Source organism: Eumetopias jubatus, unplaced genomic scaffold, assembly GCF_037043125.1.
Source record: "Eumetopias jubatus isolate StellerSeaLion01/CBP00866 unplaced genomic scaffold, mEumJub1_p1.0 scaffold_14, whole genome shotgun sequence".
NCBI lineage: Eukaryota > Metazoa > Chordata > Mammalia > Carnivora > Otariidae > Eumetopias > Eumetopias jubatus.
Window position 1 is genome coordinate 36,221,858 of NW_028274820.1, and position 24,009 is coordinate 36,245,866.

At 40.3% G+C, this 24,009-nt stretch overlaps 1 protein-coding gene across 2 annotated transcripts in view; it reads left to right on the top strand.

The window, feature by feature from the left end:
* Positions 1 to 17,666, top strand: part of CDK14 (cyclin dependent kinase 14) — a 465,190-nt gene extending 447,524 nt beyond the window's left edge. For both annotated transcript variants that reach the window (XM_028120572.2, XM_028120582.2), the window contains 2 exons: positions 11,804 to 11,943; positions 17,551 to 17,666. In XM_028120572.2, coding sequence (XP_027976373.2) covers positions 11,804 to 11,943; positions 17,551 to 17,666 — 256 coding nt within the window. The remainder of the gene's footprint in view (positions 1 to 11,803; positions 11,944 to 17,550) is intronic.
* Positions 17,667 to 24,009: the final 6,343 nt, after the last annotated feature.

Below are 24,009 nucleotides of genomic sequence, written 5' to 3' on the forward strand. Positions count from 1 at the left end.
TGAATTAAATTTGAGCCTATTTTCTAAAAATAAGAGCAGTTTTATGACCACAGAGTCCCCCTAAGTCAAAAGCTTTGATAAGATAGTAATTAAATGAGCATTTTGCTTTTCCTGTGTAGACAAGAAAGAGTACCACATCTGACAGCCCCGGTTACAGTTGAGGAAATAGCCTGTCTTTATGGGTGGGTGGACCTCTGCACAAATCATTTCCAAGAGATTACTTGTTGTATAATCCAATGGCCAGTGCCCATGTTGGCATCTTTGCCACAGAGACAGCATGTGTACTGCCAAACGAAAGGATCCAGTCCCCCAGCTTTGCTCTGTGAAGTGTGTGACAGTGAGTAAAGCATGAATATATAGGCCCTCAACATCTCACTCCAGCTCATTCTTTTTCCAACTCTGTGAGACAAAGCACACTCGTATGCTCCACGTACAGGCCCATGGTGTATGTAGTTCTATGCCATCATAGAATGCATTGAGGAATATTCAAGAACCTTTTCCCCTTAACTTCCTCTTCAACTGTTATATAGAAATCAGTATCTCCAATGCTCTAAATAAATTGAACCTATGACACCTCTACTCTTTATATCCAGCTTTCATGAGCTAACATGTTAATAGGGGTGCCTGGCTTTTTTTAAATAAGATTTTATTTATTTGAGAGAGAAAGAGAACGAGCAGGGGTGTAGGGGCAGAGAAAGAGGGAGAAGCAGACTACCTGCTGAGAGGTGAGCAGGGAGGCCAACGTGGGGCTCGATCCCAGGACCCTGGGATCATGACCTGAGCCAAAGGCAGACGCTTAACGACTGAGCCACCCAGGCGCCCTGAGCATGTGACTCTTGATATCAGAGTTATGAGTTCAAACCCCGTGTTGGGCATGGAGCCTACTTAAAAACATAAATATAAAAAATAAAATGTTAATAAATCCCAGTGAAGCTTTCTATAGAGATATCTAGAAGTCAACTCTTGGGAACAAAATGTAACTTGTCTTAGTTGTTTCACAGGCAGATGTATCATCAATTTTAGAGGGAGTCTTTTGGAACTACAGTGTAAAAAAACAAAACAAAAACCAAAGAATTTGTAATCCTAGTTTATAATGTACCTTTAAAAAGACAAGGACCAATTTCCTTCTTAAAAAAAAAAACAAAAGAAAGAAAATGACACCCTCCAGGGGATGTGTATTTTGAAGATGTATCTTAAGGACTAGGATTTGACCTTAAGATGTTTTTGCTCAAAAATGATGGCTTACTTTTTAAATGCATGTTTCTCAGGTAAAGTAAAACTTCTGTAGGTGTAACATTTGATATACTCATGACACAGATGTCATGTCCCCAGGCTGTACCGGGAATCATGTCTTACAGGAAGTAGCCCTAGCCGCCTCACCCTAGCTGCACTCTCCCTTTTTTTTTGCATCATTTTCATCCTTCACCTTCAGTGCTCTCTTCTCAACTTTGTCAGTCTCCTGTAGTCTGGCAAAAGACTCTGGGTTCACTTTGCTCTTTGTCTTGGTTTTCAGAATGGCTAAGAAACTTAGGTGGCTTTGAAAGCAGTTAGTTGACAGGTTGAGTGAAGAGAAGTGAGACGCACATTGGATCATTTCATTGGTGATGGCAGAAAGTTCTGGTAGGTTAGTGATGGCAGGCTAGTGTGGCCGTGCTAACCCTCCCTGCCTCTAGGTCACAGTGAGGTTCTTCCTAGATTGGAGGGCGTATAACCTTAGAGCTAGACAGCCCTTCAAGACCATCTATTCCATCTCCCTCATTTCTGAGGCACAAAAACTGACCTGCACAAGGGATAAAGAAAATACCCTGCTCCATATCCCTGGTCTAAGGCAGTTTTTTACTGTTCATGTTGCCTCCTTTCATACCTTTCTTTTTAAGGCAGATAAAGTGTGTGTGTGGGGTGTATGGATAAGGACTAGGAAAATGAAAAATATTACGATTAGAATAGCAGCATTCAACTATAGTAAAAACATTTGTTTGAAAGTTACTCATAAGAGTCTACACACACACACACACACACACACACACACACACTGGATTCAGTACGGATTGCCTCTCTTTGTTGTCATCTAGATTTATCATTTTAAAATTCCTTAGGTTTTTCAGAGTTCCCACAACAACATACATCTTTTACTTTTTAAAAAAATGAATGTGGAATGAACACGAAAGTCCTCTGTCCCACATACCCTGCCAGGTTTATGCGACCCTTCACGAACACAGAGCTCCCTAAGTCTACCCTCTGAGCTGGTAGGCGCAGTCTGACAGCTGGAGGCAGGTCCCTACTCAGTGACCTGGGATCAAGCACTGAGGTCAGTGGGAAGGCCTCACCACTGGCAGTGCCATCTCCCCATTGCCAGAACATCCCTTGAATCATCAGACCCCCCACCCCAGACATGGAAGTCCCAATGTCAGCCACTCAGAGAGTCAGCTGTCTACCCCTAAAGGTGAATGATCCTTGTGAAAAACCTGCAACACCCCATCTCTCTACACTGCTCCCTCCACTGAATTTCCTTGATGAGTTCCCTGACCCTACCTTCTCACATCTCTAGATGGCCTGATGTCCGTCCTTCAGGATCAAGAGCCATCTGAAAAACTTCTCCTGTGCCCTTTGTTAACCCCTCCCACCCCGCTTCTGACAACCACTGATCACTCCATCGTTTCTATAATTTTACCTTTGCCAGAATGTCACATAAATGGAATTACTGAGTGTGTAGCCTTTGGCTTCTTTCATTTAGATAATGCATTTGAGACTCATCTTTAAAGTTGAGTGGTGAAAGAACCTTAGCCTAGGAGTGCCAGGGTGACTCAGTCTGTTAAGCATCTATCTTTGGCTTGGGTCATGATCCCAGGGTCCTGGGATCGAGCCTCACATCGGGCTCCCTGCTCGTCAGGGAGCCTGCTTCTCCCTCTCCTCCCTACTTGTTCTCTCTCTCTCAAATAAATAAAATCTTGAAAAAAAGAGAGAGAGAGAAAGAAAGAAGAAAAGAAAGAAAGAAGAAAAAGAAAGAAAGAAAGGAAGGAAGGAAAGAAAAGAAAGAGAAAGAACCTTACCTTAAAACAACTTTGGTTAGCTAATTTTTGAGGTTTAACAGAGGTGATCTAAAAGGAGTAGTTTTTTGCTTTGTTTTGTTTTTTACGGTAGGGAAACGATCCTGAGTTAGTGATGCCAGGGAGAAAGTACTGAAGATTACAAGTTAGATGATTTTATTAGGAAGATTATAAATACACACTTTTGGGAGGAAAGAGTCTCTTCTGCTACCACAAATCTTGACCTAAAATGCTGGAGAAGGTACAACAAGCACATCCTTTCCAATGCATGTGCATAACTGAACCAAGAAGACAGTAAGTGAAATCTCTCAGGGACCAAGAATGAAGAAACCAGAGTGATAAGGACGTGCTAAAGTTGCCACTTCCCTGAAGTGTTGCTAAAAAAGGAACATGGAGCCACTTGGGGGTCAGGACACAATGCTTTGGGCCTAAGACAGGCACCACATAGGAATCAAGATTCCTCACATAGTCAAGACACTCAAAGCACTTCACCTCGGTAATGGGCTGGCTGAAAAAAAAATCTGCTTCCAGCAAAAAGAGACTGGCAAGGACAACTATGTTGGCTTTGGCTCTGGATGGGGCTGAAAAAGTCTCCTGAAAATTCTATAATTTTAGGTTTAAATTTACATAACTCACATGGTTGCAGAAGCCGGCAGAAAGAACTTAGAGCACCTAGCTGTTAAGAGAACCCCAGGACTCCTGACAGAAGCAAAAGAAAATCCCTATGGAGAAAGATATTCTCAACCCAGGCCAGTCAGAATTCCCACACATTAACATTAGCCAAGCATGAGTTCACAACCCAGAATTGTAAAACATTTGAGAAAAAGTCACTGTGAGTGAGGGTCAGTTGCAAAAGCAACAACAAAATTGGCCTCCCCCCTCACCCAGAATTTCAGATATTGGAAATTATGAGACATAGAGTATAACTATATTTAAAATGTTGTGAAGAAAGAAAAGATCAAATCTAAAACTTGAACAAGAAACCATCAAATTGGATGCACAAACTTGTCAAAGGTTTAAAACGAACTTATGAAAACAAAATGAACAGGGAAAAAAGCATATTAATGCAGCTGATTAGAGAATTAGTTGAACTGGAAGATAGCTCTGAAGTAATTACTCAGAATGGAGAGCACAGGGGGCAACAGATGGAAAAGATGAAAGAACAAGTAAAGACATGGAGAATTTAATAAGATGGCATTATGTTGTGGTTACAAAATGAGAGAAGAGAGAGAATGGGGATAGGCAGTATTCGAATAATAATGGCTGAGATTTTCCCCAAATTGTTGAAAGACATGAATCCTCACATTCAGGAAACACTGAATACCAAGTAAGTTAAATGAAAAGAACACCTTGGGGCACCTGGGTGGCTCAGTCGTTAAGCGTCTGCCTTCGGCTCAGGTCATGCTCCCAGGGTCCTGGGATCGAGCCCCGCATCGGGCTCCCTGCTCCGCGGGAAGCCTGCTTCTCCCTCTCCCACTCCCCCTGCTTGTGTTCCCTCTCTCGCTGTGTCTCTGTCAAATAAATAAATTTAAAAATTTTAAAAAAAAAGAACACCTTACATTACAATTGTAAAAGGAGAAAGAGAAGAGCTAACAGCAGCAACAACAGAAGCCAGTGAAATAATATCTTCAGAGTTAAGGGAAAGTGCTTTGAACCTACAATTCTATCTCCAGCCAAACTGTTATCCTGTATGGAGACAAAACGGAGAGAATTTGCCACTATGTTCTTTTGTCATGGAGAGAACTTCTGAAGTTTGTATTTCAGATTCAAAAAACTGAGGAGAGAAGGAACATCTGAAACATGAGAAGAAAGGTGATGAAATAAATAATAAACATGGGTAAATCTAAATAATAATTACAGTGGCATTTAATATGTGTGTTTTTAAAAAGCACAGAAAATAGGGGCGCCTGGGTGGCTCAGTCGGTTAAGTGTCCAACTCTTGATTTCAGCTCAGGTCATGACCTCAGGGTTGTGAGATCGAGCCCCACGTCGGGCTCTGCTCTGAGCATGGAGCCTGCTTAAGATTCCTTTTCTTCCTCTCCTGCTGCCCCTCCCTCCTCTAAAAATAAATAAATAAAAAGCACAGAAAATAGGAATAAAATATGAGACAATACTGTCTGAGAGATGGGACTAGTGTCATCAGAAGTGTCCTAATGTTCTTGTATTGTTCAGTGGGAAGGTAAAGCTACAGTTTAAACTTTAAGCAGTTAAAGTGAAATGTTAAAAAGTTAAGGAGCCATCCGCTAGGAGAACTGAGGGTGAAGGTATAAAGTGTGGAAGTTTCTTCTGATATCCTTGATGGTAAAACAAACAAACAAAACAAAACCAACTGACCCCAAAAGAGGACACACCTGGCTGAAGATTGAGAGGTTCTGTGGTGTTCTTGGTCACATATTTATTACGTTTCTGAAGGGCAGTGGAGACTTTTGTGGGAACACAGCATGACCCCTATACAGACAGGTGAGCTATAGAAATTCATTACTATTCCACCAAGAAGCTCCATAAGAGGGGTTAACTAAGACACAGGAGGATGGAATTAAAATCAGGAAAGCATTTTACAAGCATTCTGACCTAGATGGGCTAAACCTGGGGGAGCTTCCTTTCTCTTGCCTCATTACTGGAGTGGAGTTGCTGCTCCTTGCTGGGGCCTTCATTTCATTTCCCATTACTCCCAACGCCTCGCTCAAAGCACTGAGACTTACAAGTGTAGTATATTGAAATTACAGCTTCTTCACCTCACTTCTGTATTCTGTATTCATTTTTCTTTCAATTCTTTCATCATCCTATTGAGTGTTTTTTTAAACTAAGTATGGCTCAGATGAACTGACCAATTCTTGTGAAGTCATACACAGGACAGTCTATCCAGTGTGACCCCAGATTTTTAGAGGAACTTAAAAAGTGTGGCATTACCACAATAGGAAGAATATGTGAAGGAACTTACCACACTGCTCTTGCAGAGAAAGAAGGCTGACCATTTGATGGTGGTGTGCTACCATCCATCCAGGCTGTTGACCGGTTATGTCTTGGAAAGATGAAGTTTCTGGAAGAACCTAGTTGTTTTGTCACTGTCATCATGTTACAGGTCTTGGGAGAGCTCTAATGCTTGTCGTCCTAACATTAATTGAAGGTGGCATAAAATATAAAGATGCAGGAAAGTTTAGAAGATGAAAGTGGAGTAGAGCTTTTTTTTTTTCTTAAGATTTTATTTATTTATTTGACAGAGAGAGACACAGCGAGAGAGGGAACACAAGCCGGGGGAGTGAGAGAGGGAGAAGCAGGCTTCCTGCAGAGCAGGGAGCCCGATGTGGGGCTCGATCCCAGGACCCCGGGATCATGACCTGGGCTGAAGGCAGACGCTTAATGACTGGGAACCACCCACACGCCCCTGGAGTAGAGCTTTTAAAAGCAAGCAGCTCTTGTCCTAAAATCCAGCTGCACTTCATCTTTACCAGTAGTCATAGAAACTGTTCTTACAGTCAATAAAACTGGGCTGCCTGATGCTATTGTCTCAGAAATGGAGCTTAAGACGGGACCCGGTTTATCATACATAATAGCCAACACATAGGCTTGGCGAATGGGAAGTCTAATGAAGCTTTCATAGGAGTATTGATAAGCAGTTCTATCAGGCCTCAAGCTTGGCAGAATTGCACCCTTTGTGTTTGGATTATCATCGGGCTATTTGGAAACTTAGCAAAAGATGCTTGCTGTTCAGCATTTAAAACGTGCTTATCATTTTTGTCAATTGACCTTTCCAGGAAGCGTTCAGTATTGAGTTGTAAGTGTTCTGCAAATCTATTCACGTGCCAGAATCTTAGCAATATATAAAAAATATAAAAAGATTGGGTGCCAAAATACCCAGCCACAATACTTGTATGTCTTTAATATCAGAACAGAATTAAAATTCAGGAACTGTGAAAAACAGTCTAGATCTTCTGTGGTTTATCCCTTCAGTCATTTCAGACATTGATAGTAGGACCTGTATGGCTATTTGCCTACTACTTTATATTTATATCTCTCACACTTAAAACAGTATACATCAGGTTTGTGTAACCACTGATTTTGTTGGCTTTTGGCCAAGTCTGATAACGATTTTTTAATGTCTTTCTATAAATCTCATTTTGTGCTATTATGAAAACCCCCATTGTGAAAATCACAAACCTCTGGTTGAAAAGTTCATGTAAAATCCACATTGTAACAGAAGCACATATCTTTTTTTTTTTAATTTTTTATTGTTATGTTAATCACCATACATCATTAGTTTTTGATGTAGTGTTCCATGATTCATTGTTTGTGCATAACACCCAGTGCTCCATGCAGAATGTGCCCTCTTTAATACCCATCACCAGGCTAACCCATCCCCCCAACCCCCTCCCCTCTAGAAACCTCAGTTTGTTTTTCAGAGTCCATCGTCTCTCATGGTTCGTCTCCCCCTCCGACTTACTCCCCTTCATTCTTCCCCTCCTGCTATCTTCTTCTTCTTTTTTTTTCTTAACATATATTGCATTATTTGTTTCAGAAGTACTGATCTGTGATTCAACAGTCTTGCACAATTCACAGCACTCACCATAGCAGATACCCTCCCCAATGTCTGTCACCCAGCCACCCCTTCCCTCCCACCCCTCACCACTCCAGCAACCCTCAGTTTGTTTCCTGAGGTTAAAAATTCCTCATATCAGCGAGGTCATATGATACATGTCTTTCTCTGATTGACTTATTTCACTCAGCATAACACCCTCCAGTTCCATCCATGTCATTGCAAATGGCAAGATCTCATTCCTTTTTATGGCTGCATAATATTCCATTGTGTATATATACCACATCTTCTTTATCCATTCATCTGTCGATGGACATCTTGGCTCTTTCCACAGTTTGGCTATTGTGGACATTGCTGCTATAAATATTGGGGTGCACGTACCCCTTCGGATCCCTACATTTGTATCTTTGGGGTAAATACCCAGTAGTGCAATGGCTGGATCGTATGGTAGCTCTATTTTCAACTGTTTGAGGAACCTCCATACTGTTTTCCAGAGTAGTTGCACCAGCTTGCATTCCCACCAACAGTGTAGGAGGATTCCCCTTTCTCCGCATCCCCGCCAACATCTGTCATTTCCTGACTTGTTAATTCTAGCCATTCTGACTGGTGTAGAAGCACATACCTTTAACGTCTCCAGACAAAAACATCTTAAAGTTAATTGAATGTTTGCACTTTGGGGTGCAAGTTAAAAGAGAGGGTGGAAAAATGTGGGAGTGAGCTATTAAGTACTTTTAGCAAAATGTCGTGTAGGATGTACTGAATGTGCCTGTTAGTAAATATGTTTTTAAGATAGACATGCTTTGTTCTTGTAGCTCAAATAATTCTTAATCATAAAATTTCTGAAAATTTGTAATTTTTTCCTATTTTTATTGGAAGTTGTTTGCCAGCTATTGTTGATAGAAGTGTGAATTTTTTCCTTCTCTCCCAATCTTTCTTGCAAAAAGAGAAGTTAGTTTATGCTAATGAATTGAGTAGGTGTCTAATATTTTGTTTTCCTTTTGATCTGTGTAACTTAGTATTTGTATACTTGATAATTTGTCATATAATTGATAAGGTGGTACTGTGTATCAGTGTTCAATCATATATTTACAATTTCTGGAATGTATGATTCTAGTTCTTTAGGAAAAATGATTTGTAAATGTCCATCAGCTTGTAAAAACTTAGTGCAGGAATTTAAACATTTAAATAAATACTGAAATGGAAAAAAAGAAAGAAAAAGTTGAGAGTAATCATTAGATGGAAATAGAATTTATAACTTCTAAAACAGAAGATGGAAGTGTTCGATTTTAAAATTCAATTTAAAGAAGGCAGGAAAAGAGAAAAAAAGATGGACAAAATAGAATACAATATTAAAATGTTAGCAGTAAATCCGAACATACCAGTAATCACAAGATGTGAGTGGACTACATTTTCTCCTTGGGTCACTCTTAAATCCAGCTATATAATATTTGTGAAAGAGCCCTTAAAATTATGGGTATGAAACATTAAAAGTAAGAGGATGATAAAGGTATGCCAGGCAAGTACCAAGCAAAAGAAAGCTGATGTCATTAAATTAATATGAGGGGAAAAAAATGAATTTTAGCCCAAAAGCCTTATTGAAAATAAAGAAGGTTGCTACAGAGAGATTGAAGACTAAATTTATCAGGAAAAGATAAAAGTGCTAAACTGTTACACATTGAATTACCCGGCTTTAGAATATATAAAACAAAAATTAATTACAAGGGAAGATTTTTAAATAGATCATCACCATGAGAGACTGAAACCAACCATAATCATTCTAGCATTCTGATAAAATGTACTTATGCTTTGGGATAAAATGCCCAAATAAGATATCCTGGAAGTGTCCTATCTCAAACAACTCGGATGAACTCAAAAAGTGGTTCTGGTAATGGCAAAGACTCTGCTATTGAAAATGTGGACAGTTGGAATAAAAGTGGTTCTTGAAATGCAAGTGAAGAAATAGACTTCCTAAATTAAAATTGTGTAATAATGAAAATATTTTTATATATATCCTGAATATCACAAGCATTTGATTATTTCATCAACATTAAAGTTTGACATTAGTCATTTGGAAGGAGGAGAAATGAGATTGTCTTATATTGGCCAATTCCTTATATTTAGTCGGCATGTGATCAGCAACTCTACAGTGTGTGATTTGTGGCTGATTGGAGCCAGAGGGACTGCGGACATAGGCTGGTTCATTGCTCGTGTACAGAATCAAGGCGATAGCTCAGCTGTAGCCTCAGTCTGGCGCTGGTGTTCTGTTTCATCAAAGCTGTGTCAAACTCATACCAATGATCATGTTCACCATGATTACATATACACTGTACATTCAATATAAGTGCAGTTTTTACCATGAAGTCTACCTATCTCGAACTTTGCATTTGGTATTTTAAAAGATGTTAATGAAAAGTTTATAATAATGGGAGTCTTAGGAAGAGGCAGCGATAATTTGGATGGCCCTGGCCCCTCTTAAAGGAAAGAAGGAGAAAAAACACTATAAAGAATTTTGAGAATGCCTCCTTTTCCTATGCAGAAATTTGTCTTTGCCTGGCAGAGACATTTAAAACCAATCCACTGATCAGTTTAAAAAAACAAAAAACCAGCCACTACGACAGCCAAATACTGAACCCATCTATGAGACCTTCACATACGAAGACCTAGAGAGGCCTCATAGTTGGGGTCTTCAGAGTAGTATTTTTCTTTGCTCCTTCCCTGTTTCTTCCTCTATCCAAATTCGTTAACCTCCTTTCCTCTTCCTCATTCCCAGTCCTCCCCTGCTCCATAACAATTTTAAATCAATGCTGAAGAGCTGCTTGAATATGGGAAGCGGGTGAATTGTTGGTTATTGAGGAAAATTCATTGGCTGTGTGTTTAGTAGCTTCAAGACTTGAAAAAATACTCACCAGCATATATAACTTGCCTTGACACTCTCTGGCTCTCTCTGAGCGTCAGTGTCCTTACTGCGCTTGTTGCAGAAACTCAGGAACCCATGGGTTGCTTTTAGAAATTATCTGAGAGGGTAACAAATGCAAACCACTTTAGAGTCAAGTAATTCTAGATGGATTTAAATCCACTCAGCCGGGCGCCTGGGTGGCTCAGTTGGTTAAGCGACTGCCTTCGGCTCAGGTCATGATCCTGGAGTCCCGGGATCGGGTCCCGCATCGGGCTCCCTAGTCTGCTTCTCCCTCTGACCCTCCCCCCTCTCATGTGCTCTCTCTCTCATTCTTTCTCTCAGATAAATAAATAAAAAAATCTTAAATCCACTCAGCCTGCTAATTGAGCAGTCCACGCCTTTCTCCGACTCCCGCTTAGCTTGCACTGCTATTTGATGGAGACAGAGTTCCCTTGTCAGACTAAATAAATATGAGCGGTGTGTAGAAAGTGCCTAGGAAGGTGCCTAACGTGTGTTAGAGGACCCATAAATGGCAGCCATTATCAGGAATACTTTTATTATCATGTTTATGTTATCTGGGTTTAATTGTAGCAGAGCAATGAAGTAGAGGTTCTACAAGAAGTAAGCCTGGGCTGGACTGTGTGGTCTGGTATGCATTTGAAAGTTGTACCCGATGGGCGATTTGAATTCTCTGCTTTTTTGGTAATCTTGAGACACATATTTTCTATCTACTATTGTTTTAATGGTCACCTTGAATAAATTCAGCCCCATATGGGTTATACACATTCCCTTTGTTAACCTGCATGTTAATAGCATGATTGCTGATATTTGACGGGGTACTTATGCCAATAATTTTATATTCAATGTAAGAAAATGTAAATTCTTAGAGGAAAAGTAACTTTAGTAACTAGAGAACGTAATAGTAGTGTTATTTTAATTCTCCTAGTTATTTTGTATTAATTTTCTTATCCAGATGTGTATGCAATAGGTAGATTCTATGAACAAATTCTGGTAACTATTTGATCAATTATCTCCTGAAATTTTCTACCTGGGGACCTTGTTCTGTCCTGAAAGTATCAACCTTTTGCTTATAGTAGAAATATTTTCAATCAATGAGATGAGGATATCAAGAGTATATAAAAGCTAGTTTAGATTAACAGATGCCCCAAGAACCAAAGTGAATTCTGCTTCTGTTTATTTTCAGCAGGTAATTTAACTCGGTTTCGGCCAAGAATAAATAGGTCCAGAAAAATTAGGTGAGCTCTATGTCTTATTCAGTGGATTTTCTTGTTTGGTCTGATTTTTCTTTTTTGCATGTGTTTTCAGGCTCAGCTATGTGAATTATGCAGAGGATCTGGCCTCCAAGCTCCTACAGTGTTCCCCAAAGAACAGACTATCAGCACAGGCTGCCTTGAGCCATGAGTATTTTAGTGACCTGCCCCCACGGCTATGGGAACTGACCGATAGTGAGTATGACAAATCTGAGACATCCAATCAAAGCAGGCATATCATTTTAACGTCTGTGTGTAACGTACTTGTAGGAGGATTCATATGTTTTTATATGTGCGTATGTAAGATTATGTATGGTTGCATATGCATTACATGTACACATATGTATGTGCGTGTATCTGTAGATGGGGGTTGAGGGAGACCCAGTGAGAGAGAGAGAATGAGGAAAAGGGAGTCGTGTGTATATATTTAGTGGAATCCTGCCATCCAGTTGCTAGCTTACCAGACGGAGAAAGAAAATGGATTCCTTTTTTGCTATCTCTGCTCTGCAGTCTGCAACTGCATGTCTTTGTATTTGATTATGTGTGTGTCCAAAAGAATGATCTGAGCAGTCATAAAGGAAAAGGGAAATATGATTTACATATTTAGTGCTTTATGCATGCAATACTTTTTAACTGGCTGCAGTACACAGAGGAGAAATGATTCATTTTTGTTTGATTCTCAGAGACCATCTTGGTTGTAACAATAATGTTAAAAAGGGCTGCTATGCAGTGAGCTGACGAGCAGAGTTGGCAATTGGCTAATGCACTGAATTGACATGTAAGAACCAAAGACTTGTAATTCATTTCAACTACACATGCTCTTGGTATTCATACAGACAGTGCTTCTCTGGATCTTTTAAAACAAAACACATTCCTGGGTGGGTTTTTGTTTTGTTTTTACAAAAGCGTTCGTATTTACACAGCCTTTTTCAATTATATTTTAAATATTTGGGAGATTTATGACTGGGAGGATCTCATCTTTCTTCCAAAGTGTGAAACAGAATTCTTGTGAAATTTTGCAAGACACTATTGCAGTAAGAGCATTTTTGTTCAATGGTGTTGTGTTCTTTCCAAATGCCAATTTGAAATATTCCTTCTCATACTCTTTTCTAACTACCTTAAAAATTAATATGCTGCCTACATGCATAGGCATTTATAATATATTTATTAATCCTTGGGTACACATTTACCATAGACATACAGAAAGTTATTTCTTTAATCTCTTGGACTTTAGTCTTTCCCCCCATTGTAGTATTAGATTCTCCTTGACAACAGGACCCCTTTATTTTGTAGCTAAGTCCCAAGTAACAACTCCTCTTGCATCTTTCTACCCAAAATCTTTTTTGATATCCTACATTTAATTTGAATTTCTTTTTATCCTAAACTGTCTATAGATATATTAATCCACTACTCACTACTCCCCCTTATGCTTAGTAAATCTTCTTTAACATTTTACATATTCCCAACCAATATTTATTCTATATTCTGCCCTCCTTTCTTTCTAAAAGTCTACCCACTGACCATTATGACAGGTCTTCCCATTTTTTTTTTAATTAAAGATGAAATTTCTGTGGAAAAATAATGAATTAGTGACACATCTTTCTATACTGGAAAGAAAAGATACAAACGGGCTCATTAGTTTATGGCTCCTCAAATTCAAACGTATGGTCTGTTTTCCCATTTAGTATAACTTGTAACTTGATATCACTCCTCCTTGGTGACATCTCAATCCCATCTGACTCGATGATTGAGTTTAAGCCAGGATTTTGATGGTCTACGAATTCTGAATTCTGTGGTAGTACTTTTCTGTTAATATGGACTTATTACCCACTTGCCACTTAGTTTATCAGCCAGTGGTTAAATCCAGTTTCTGTCAGGAAGTAAATGCCTACACATTATCACTCGGCAGCAGGCTGCCACCGGAGATAGCCTTGTCCCCGTCATTAACAAGCACAATGTATGCAGAACACCAGAGGGGAATTAAAACCACAAAAAATACCTCAGGGTGGTATTTTTAATATGAGAATTTAATTTGTAATTTCACAGATTAAGAATTTTGGCTGCATTAATCCCTTTATCAGCTCACAGCAGGCTATTTGCAGAAGCATAACCATAAGGCGATATTCATTGGCAGAAACACGTCTTTGCATTAACGTTAAACATCAGGAGCAGTGAAACCTTTTGAAGGGGGGAGAATAAAGATGAAAAATCATTATATTTTTAAAGCAAGATTCCGCTCAATGCCTCCGGTAACAATTTTGAGTTACAGAAATGCTATTTCTGTGTCTAACAGATAATCATTATGAGGCATAAATCCAGTCCCAAGAAAGGACAATCCTGGTATCAAATACTATAGTCGTTTCCATTTAGAACAATGTGGTAGTCCTTGTAAACATGTTTACAAAACAAAATTCCTAGACTTCAGAAACTTTGAGAACTAGTTTTGGTGAAATGACTTCTTCCGAGGACTCTGTTATCTAGGTTAATATTCTGCAGACTATATTTAGAAATTATTCAAATTAAATTTCCCATTAGTTTGGAGTCTGATAAAAGTTCACCACCTGGCAAATGGCAGCAGCGAGGGTGATGTCCTCATGTGCTTCCTTTAACAACAAGATTTGGAAGGAGGTCCACCTGAGAAGAAGTGTTGCAGAACCAATAAATGGATTGTCTTAAAAATAAATGAATGAATGAATGAATAAAATGGATTGTCTTAAGCAACAAAGTATTGGTTTAGATTCATCAAATCCAGGAACCTCACTGTATTAGTCTGCTCAGGCTGTTATAACAAATATACCTTAGCCTGTGGGGGCTTACACAACTAGCATTTATTTCTCTTAGTTCTGGAGGCTAGGATGTCCAAGATGGAGGTACTGGCATATTTGGTTCCTGGTGAAGCCGCTTCCTGGCTTGCAGAAAGCCACCTAACTATATCCTCACACAGGCAGAGAGAACAGTCTCTCCCTCTCTCTTCCTCTTTATAAAGCCCCTAATCTCATCATGTGCGCCCCCCCATAACCTCCTCCAACCCAAATTACTACCCAAAGACTCCGTCTCCACATACCATCACATTGGGGATTAAGGTTTCAACATATGAATTCAGTCCATAGTGCTTATATTCTTAAAGATAGTTTATAGAGTTTTAAAAAGAATATCCACAAAAGGAAAACACGTATGCAAGCAGAAAGCAAAACCAGATTAAAAGGAGAAAATTGGAACGAAAATAAATTAAAAGTGGGCTTGAGCCTTCTTGGCCTACTTTAATATATCCGACTGTGTGAGAAGGGTATCAGGTGTCATTACAATCCCGGTTACACAAAGCACTGCAGTTGTTCCGTGGATCCGTATAAAAATGAAGTTGTATGCTTATGTCAGACTCTTCTTTGCTTTGGAAGAACATAACAATATAATATCTTTCTTTACTATACCGCTCCTTAAAATCTCACTAGTTTACATAATACCAAAATTTAGAAGTGTTGTGTTAGTGTGCCACCAAAGGGGGAATTACACATTCATCAAGCAAGAATAATGATACCTGGGGATCTCGTAGTTAAAGGCGGCTAATTCTGGTGGCACCCTGTCATTCTCCCTCTGTCCTGAAACCCCAACAGCCTTGCCCCACTTCTTCACAGAAATTTAATTGCAGGGAAGTAAATGGAGGGCTGATTTAGAAGAAGTTCATTACTTTTCCGAAATACACCACAGGGCATTCTCCTGTGTATACTATCAAGTTACATGAATTATTGAAGCTGAACTACCCTTGTCAAAGTAAATGAACAAAATACACTTCATAGCACAGAGTCCTTGATTTTATTACATTCATTTACTAATTCACAAAACTCAGATCTGCAGTAAAAGAAGGGCAACAAATTGGTACAGTGTGTGGAGCACCGGACTGGGAATCAGACCACCTGGGTTCTAGCTTCAGCTCTACTAGGAGCTAGCCAGGCAACTTTGGGCAAGTGCCTTGGTCTCAGTGGGTTCCTGATTTCTCATTTAGAGACACAGTGATCCCTAAGGACCTTTCCAGCTCTGATGTTTGTGAGTTTTCCTACTCATTCCTATATACATCCTGTATATTATCCTAAAACAACATTATAGCCATTAATTTAGCCTCACACCGTCTTCTTAAAAATAAAACAAACACACCTGGTTCACATATATTTACTGCTTCCAGTTCGTTCCTAGACTTCCATTCTCTCTTGAGTCCTTTTGAACAAGGCTTTCATGCACAAGGCTCCGGAACTGTTGTTCTCAAAGTCTCTGTCGGTTGGTCCTTCCCCAGCCTCATCTAGATCCATCATCAGAATTCAACACAACTGTCCACTATCACTTCCTAGTAACGCTTCCTTCCCTTGAATTCCAGGACGGGACGCTCCCATGGCTTTCCTATTGGAGCTACCCTAAACTCTCCTCTTCAGACTTTTTGTGTATTTCTCCTCATCTGCCAGCCCTCTCACTTTTAGAGTGCTCTAGTGCATAATCCTCAGGTCTGTCTACATATGCTCCTCCCAGAGCCTCCGTGATCTCATTCAGGCTCATGATTTTAGGTATCATCTATACATTGACAGCTTCTACATTTCTGTCTCCAGTCCCACCTTCCCTGACTCCAGACTTGCATATTCAGCCGGCTATTTAGCATCTCCATTTGGCCCTCTAGTAGGCATCTCGAACTTAGTATCACCAAAACCAAACTGATCTTTCCCCCCAGGCTTGCTCCATCTGTCCTCTCCCCCTTGTCAATAAATGGCAACATCATTCTTCCCACTGATGGAAGCTGTCCTCTATGCCTCTTCTTTTGTCACACCCAACCCCAGTTCTTCCACAGACCCTGTTGGCGCTCCCTTCCAAATAGATTGAGGACACACCACTCCTCACTTCTTCACTGCTATCACCCTGCCCCACGTGCTCCCCATCTTCTCTCACCTGCGTTTTACAGTACCCTTCTGTTTTGCCTGCTTCTCCTCTTGTTCCTTGGTGTCAGCCCTTGCTGTTTCCTCTTCCTGTCGTTTGTGCTTGCTAGATTTCTGCCTGGATTGCTCTCTCACCTCCTTGGGTCTCTGCTCAGATGTCTCTTATCCAGAAAGCCCAAGCGTCGCCTGGCTGGCTCAGTCAGTTAAGCATGCGACTCTTGATTTCAGATCAGGTCTTGATCTCAGCGTTGTGAGTTCAAGCCCCGCCCTGGGCTCCATGCTGGGTGTGGTGCCTACTTTAACAAAAAAAAAAAAAAAAAAAAAAAAAAGAAGAAGAAGAAAAGAAAGCCTTCACGGACCTCCTTCCATTGCAGCATTTTCAGTTTCTCTTCCCTGCTTTATTTTTCTTCATAAGACTTACTGCTAGTTCATATATTTGTTTGATTTTGATTGTTTATCATCTGTCTCCCCCGAATGTAATCCACAAGAACAGGGATTTCTTTTCATTCCAGTTTATACACTACAGGATTCCAAAATACCTAGAACAGTGTAGACTCCATAAATATTCCTCCAGTGAACAAATGAAAGAATGGCATGAAGGAAGTGTAAGACATGTTTCCAACCCAAATTCATTGTTCTAGATCAGAGAAATAGCACGAATATCAACCGCCCTGTGGTTCTGAAGGGAAGGCAGACCGTGCTGTCAGATGTGTGTACAAATCTGTGTCAGTGTGTGGCTGTTACCACTTGACATTTCAGAGACCAACACATACTCATGATGTTTTATGGGCTGGATATCTGGAATTGCATCTCAGTCTCCATGTTTTACAAGGAAAGATTATAAATAATCTATAAATATATAAATGGAAACTCTTTATTCTGTCCACAGTGTCTTCTATTTTTACCGTCCCAAATGTAAGATTGCAGCCAGAAGCTGGAGAAAGCATGCGGGCCTTTGGGAAAAACAATAGTTATGGCAAAAGTCTATCAAATAGCAAGCACTGATGAGCACAACATTCTCAAGAAAGCACAGGTAAGGTGACCTACTTTGCCTGGAAAGTAATAATGAATAGACATTGAGTAGATCTTTTCAATGAAATATTTCAGATTCCTTTTTTTCCCCTATGAGTCCTGTGAATCTCTTGTGTTCATTATGGCATTCATCACAGATTCTACTGAGGAGAATACAGCTGTCATATTTACAGGTACCTACTAGATCCTAGCCAAAATTGTATTTTATTTATGCAGTCGTAAACCATTTCAGTTATAAGCAGATCATTTTAACTACTCATACATTCTTCGTTGACGTTAGAGAAAGGTTAACCTTGGGCCGTATCTAAGTCACAGATTTGCTTTATTGGGCCCACACCATTTTTTAGATTAGTTGCTCTCATTTTAAAATGGAGAAATTTTACACAAAGTCTGGATTCTTGGCTTCTTCTTCTTCTTCTTCTTCTTTTTTTTTTTTTTTAAATCAGCGACTCCGGCAATGCTGCACTCACACATTCCTGCCAGAATTTCGTGTGTATAACTGAATGGTGGCTGCTTCCCTTGGAAAGAACACGTGCTCCCTCGTTTAGCTCCGCTGCCGTGTGGGCTACTCAGCCCACTTCTGATTCTTCCCTGGGCCCTAGGACAAACCTCATCATGATGATGCTTTTCTTTTTTCCCTGTGCCATTCCTTGACCTCTGCTATTCTGTAGATAGGAAGCATCATCTAAACGAGGCAATCTCTTGCATGTCGCCTGTTCTAGTCACACATGCTTCACAGAAACAAGCAGAAGACAGCTGCTTCTGAAAAGGCTGTGTCTTTATTGCCAGATGGAAACATCTGGGTTTTGGGGGAATTTTATGCCTATATATATCTTTCTGGGTTTTTGTTTGTTTGTTTGTTTTTTAAGATTTTTATAATGTAACATAACTCTGAAGCAAATGGAGAACACACTTTTTTGTGGGGAAGGCTTTTTATTTGCTAGCCCATATGTGTTCCTTGCTCATGTGGATATTCAGTAATTAAATGTTCCAGTGAATCGAAGGATATAGACAGCATTGCAAGAGCCCCTCTTCCTTCTTCTCCTTCTTAATACGAGATATGTTAATAGGCTGAATTGCCAGCATGGTGAAAAGAACAAATGAAACTGTCCACCTTGTCTTGGGGGGGATTTGCCAAAACGTTGAGTTATGTGGAAGACTTCGCTGTTGCCTACATCAATGTGGGGGCCAATTTTGGCCTCTCGGGAATATGGTGGTGATGGATGAATGATGGAAATGAAAGCTCCCCAGGTAAAACATGGTGTGTAAATGCCAGTCAGAAAATGTTACTAATAGACTCGCTGCTCCATATGTAAGAGTAAGATTCTTCATTCTTCAGGTTATTTCTCCCCATTGGATACAAAGTTACCTAGAAGCACAAGTTCACTCCCTCCCTGGTATTTGTACTCCCATTCTGAATTTCAGCTGGTCACACAAAGAGTGGGCTGAGTTACCTCCTGGCTGTGAGAACAGGTTTAATTCATGAGGTTTGTAGCATATGCTTTTTAAAGTGTTTAATGTGCATTACCATAATGAAGGCACCTGGCTTCAGAAATCCCGCAGACAATTCAGTTAAAACAAAAGATGAACTGTATTTGTGCTGCCTCACGCACCCAGCACACAAGCAAGCTTGAATTTCAGTCACAGGGCTGTGTGTCTTTTCTTCTCTGCTCTTTTAAGATCTCTGACCCGAGCCTACCTAGCCAGTCAAAGCTGCTAGAAGGTGCTTCAGGTCAGCTTCTCCTTACAAAATCAAATGAAGCTGATTGGACAGAAACACTGCCCGTAAGGTCTCAGAAATTGCTAATTAAAAAGAGGTTTATAAAAAGAGGTGCTTAGAACTTCAGTTTTACAAAAAAATATGTTTTCTTTGCAGTGTATTTTTTGAGCTAGATTTAAGGTTATACAAACTCCTTCTCTAGAACTGTTTGATAATAATATAAATATGTTCTCTGTGAGTTTTCTCCTTTTCACATCAACTTTTGAGGCTTTAATATTATCGTTTATGTTGCTTTCTTCCAAATCCAAATACCTCAGCTTGAGTCAACATTATAGTGAGGAAACATCTAAGTTTTTCTTTTCTCGGAAAAGCTACAGGGAAGCTGGATTCTAAGAGTTTTCTGTCAGCCGGCAGAAAAAGAAACCATTTTAATTCTTCACCTTTGTGGGTTTTTAATTTCACTCAAATGAGGCCATCTTAGAAATCAAATAGTACAGCCTGTATATTGGCCTAATACATCTGTGCCGTGGGACTTCTTCTGACCAACAGCGGAATATTAATGTCTGTATTGTAGATATGACAGAGCACAAAGTCTACATAAATAAGAGTATTTGTATAGAAAAACATGTAATTCCCTAGATTTTGATTTTGTTGATGAATTAATTAACTGTTTAGAGCAAGCTGTGGCATGTTTAATTTTTCTCAAACGTCCCAGTTCTTTGTAAAACCTAGAGAAATTGGGAAGAAGAGGGGTGGGAAAGAGGTTGAGGGCCCAACGAGGCTAACACTGTAATCTAGCATTTCAGCCGTCTTTCTTTGGGGAGTTGTGCAGAATCAGGATGAAAAATGCATTGCATCACTTCTGTTTTTGAAATGACGGAGGACTGTTCTAACTTGCCTCCTATACCTCAGTGCCAAATTGTTTCTAAACTTGCATACTAAGGTCACTTCAATTATTTAGTTAATAATACTGGATTTGCAAAAAGTGGCCTTAGTGGAAAAGCTAACGAGAAGCATTTTTCTTTGCAGCAGAAAGCAATTTTTGTTCAGAGTCTTATAACCAAATTAAATGAAAAGAAAACTGCCTGCACCTAAGTTAAAAATGGGGTAGGTGCCACTGGATGATCAAAATACTGTGCTTCCTACATGTTGTTATCCTCTAAAGATGTTAGTAGACTAATGCTTTCATAGATTGTCCCCACTCTTTTTATCAGCATTGAAGGGTAAGACCATCCTAAAGTCTGAGAGAGCCTGAAAATGTGCATTGAAATTTTTCCCAAAGACCAGAAGCTATTAAATACCACATCCATTTGTATCACTTATATTTACATATAGCAATTCCAAACACGCCTCTATGCTGAGCTTAATTTTCCAGCCATTCTGAATTGAGACGGAAACTGCATGGTCACTCTGTCTACTCCTTTTGCTGAATACAGGGATAAGAAAGACCCTCTGGCATCATTATCTGAATGTTCAGTAAAGCAGGTATTCTCACGCCCTGGGGAGATTTTTAAAACCGCAGGTTCCTGGGGTCCATGAATCTGCACTTTGAAGGACCCCAAAGGATGTTAATGCAGGTAGCCCATGAACCACATATGATGAAATCTTCAGTAAATATTTGAGAACTGTATATTTATGAAGTAAAATAATCAACTTATTTGGGTCAGGACTGGATAAAGACAGACTAGGAAAACCCATCCCTTCCCTTCCCTTCCATATTCTTTTAAGCAAAAATAGCGCAGAGTTATGCTCTCCAACAGGGTAACCCACTAGCCACGTGTGGCTCTTTCCATTTAATTTTTAATTAAAATTAAATTAGAATTTTGTATCCTCAGTAGCAGAACCCCATCTCAGGTGCTCATTAGCTACACATGACTCAGGGCCACATACTGGGGACAGGGCAGGTGCAGAACCTTTTCAGTATCACAGAACACTCTCCTGGACAGCGCTGGTGAAGCGCATTGCCCCTGCCTGCCTTTTTTAAGAAAGAATTGGGAAAATTAAAACTGCATTCAATCAGTAGAACTATGTTTCAATTCTGGATTATAGCCGTCTAAGAGAAGCTTGAATTGTGTGAGGAAGGGACACCTTCCATTGAGAAGACAGGTGGCCGGGTGCGAGGGACAGAGACAGATCGTTGAGAATGACAGGAAGAGCTGTGCCGTGGGGCCGGGGAGACCACGAGCTAGTGGCCTCGGTCAGATTTCTTCAGTTAACAGTGGTCTTTGTTGAGGTTGCTTTGGGAAATTAGGCGGAAACAAGGCTGATGGTCCACGCAGCTGCATAGACAGGCCTCACGAAGACTGGGTGTCCATCAGAATCCAGCAGGAGTCTGACTTTGCCTTCCACCTTAGCCACCAGCTCAGCTCTGGTAACCGCTCCTGCCGACGCAGCCGGCTTTTGCTATCCTTTGTGCGTGACATGATGGCGGCTCGCTTTTTCTGGCTGTGCCTCTGCTACCTACCATTTCCCTCTCCTTTTCATCTCATGGCTTCCGCCGGCTTGTTTCTGCTTATTCATGAATCCTGCTTATTGTCATTTCCCTTCATCCCTCTATTTCCGGGACAGCCTCTCAGTGAGCTCTTTTACTTGGATTCAAACCCTCCGCAGGAGCAGCTCTGATTGGTGTAGGCATCCTCGTGAAGCAGAAAGCAAAGCTTTGAGCTAGGCTGTTGTGTCAGTCTGACTGGATTGCCCTGGGCCCAGCGCCGAGCCCTGATCCAGTCAGCTGAGCTGTGAATGGGGCCAGTCTTCTCTTAAGGAACCCCTCAGAAGAGAGTTCTGGGTTTAGCAGCCCCTGAAGCTTCTACAAAGCCCAGAGTATAGCCAGAAGGCACCTTGCCTGGCCTGTACACTATGAAGGAAAACAAAATCAAACAAGTACAGAGGGAAATTCCAATTTTAATGGCACGACAGCACCCTCATTGTGTGATTTTTTTTTTTTTTTTTTGATGAAAGGTCTTTTTAAGCCATGTTGCATTTTCTCAACTGTAGGCACAATAGGAGATAATACTCATTAATACTTGCCACAGTGTAAGAAATGCAAGTATTAGTTGTAGCTTTCCTTCAGCAGCAGGAAGTTTTCTGGGTTTTTTTCTGGCAAGAACTTACTTTCTGCATGATCCTGCAGATTTTTCTTTCCCTATCAAACGACTACAGTTTTATTATCTCTGTTGTCTCATGCAGGTGACAATAGTTGTGGAAATAACAGGCAGAGGAGGAAACAAACTTTAGTGTTCCTCACAGATTTTAACTGAAAGAATCCCTGGTTTTTGTCATTACCCCTACATTGCTGCAGATGAAAATATACATCTTATTCGGGAAATTGATGGTGCTGTGAACCACAGATGCACAATGCATGTTATGAACACCTGATTGAGAAGAGGCTGGGATGTTGGTGGTTTAGTTTTCCCCACCTTACCTCCACCCTCCTTTCCTTAGCTTCCCTCCACCCTAGAGAGTCTATTATCTCCTCTAAACTATGATGCCAAATAGCAGGCTAAGGATGCTTGTCCCTTCTCTTCTCTCCCTCCCTTCTCTGTCCCTCCCCGCTTCCTCTCCTTGGGTCACCTCTGATCTGTACCCTGCATCACCACCACCAGCCCTGTGAATGGATTAGCAAAGGACTCGAAGGCCTTTACTATCTAAGTCTGCTTAATTATGTCCTGGGATTGTCACAAAGCAGAATGAAAATAAAGTTAAATATATCATGTTTCATCCAGGGTGCATTTTTTTAAAGTATTTTTTTAGAATGACATAATTTCAGACTTCTAGAAAAGTTGCAAGAATAGTACAAAGAAGTCCTGATACCCTTCACCTACTTGCCCCAGTGTTTACATTTTACTGCAATTGCTTTATCATATTCATTTTCTCTCCATCCTTCCCTCTCACTCTTTCTCATACACATGCACGTGCACACACGCACATATACACACGTGTATATACACATTGTTTTTCTAAACCATTGTTTTTATTTACATGATGCTCCATTACCTTTAACTATTTCAGTGTGCTTTTCTTAAAATTAGCAGAATTCAGAGTGATTTTTTTTTTAAAGATTTTATTTATTTATTTGACAGAGAGAAACACAGCGAGAGAGAGGGATCACAAGCAGGGGGAGAGGGGGAGGGAGAAGCAGGCTTCTTGCTGAGCAGGGAGCCCGATGCAGGGCTCCATCCCAGGACCCTGGGATCATGACCTGAGCCCAAGGCAGGCGCTTAACCGCTGAGCCACCCAGGTGCCCCCGGAGTGATATTTTTAAATTAAAAGAAAATAATAATAGTTTTTTACCCTTGCTTTTCTTTTTCCTTTCTCTGAGAGTTTTTAAAAGCAAAATGGCTAAAGGAGAAGAAACTGGTGTGATGCTCCACAAATTGGTTCATCAGTCCATGGATGTTCAAAAATTAGCTATATTTTTGTGATGCAATTTTCCAGGTCAGATGAGCTTTCAAATTGTGGCGTGAGGGTGGGGGAAGGCACTGCAACTTGCATCTTCTGTCTTTTTAAAACCCAAATTAATGTCTTAGGGACTCTTTAGCCAGCAGCGTAATATGAATGAAGCTTTCTTATAAGTAATGGGCACAAGGTGTGATGTGG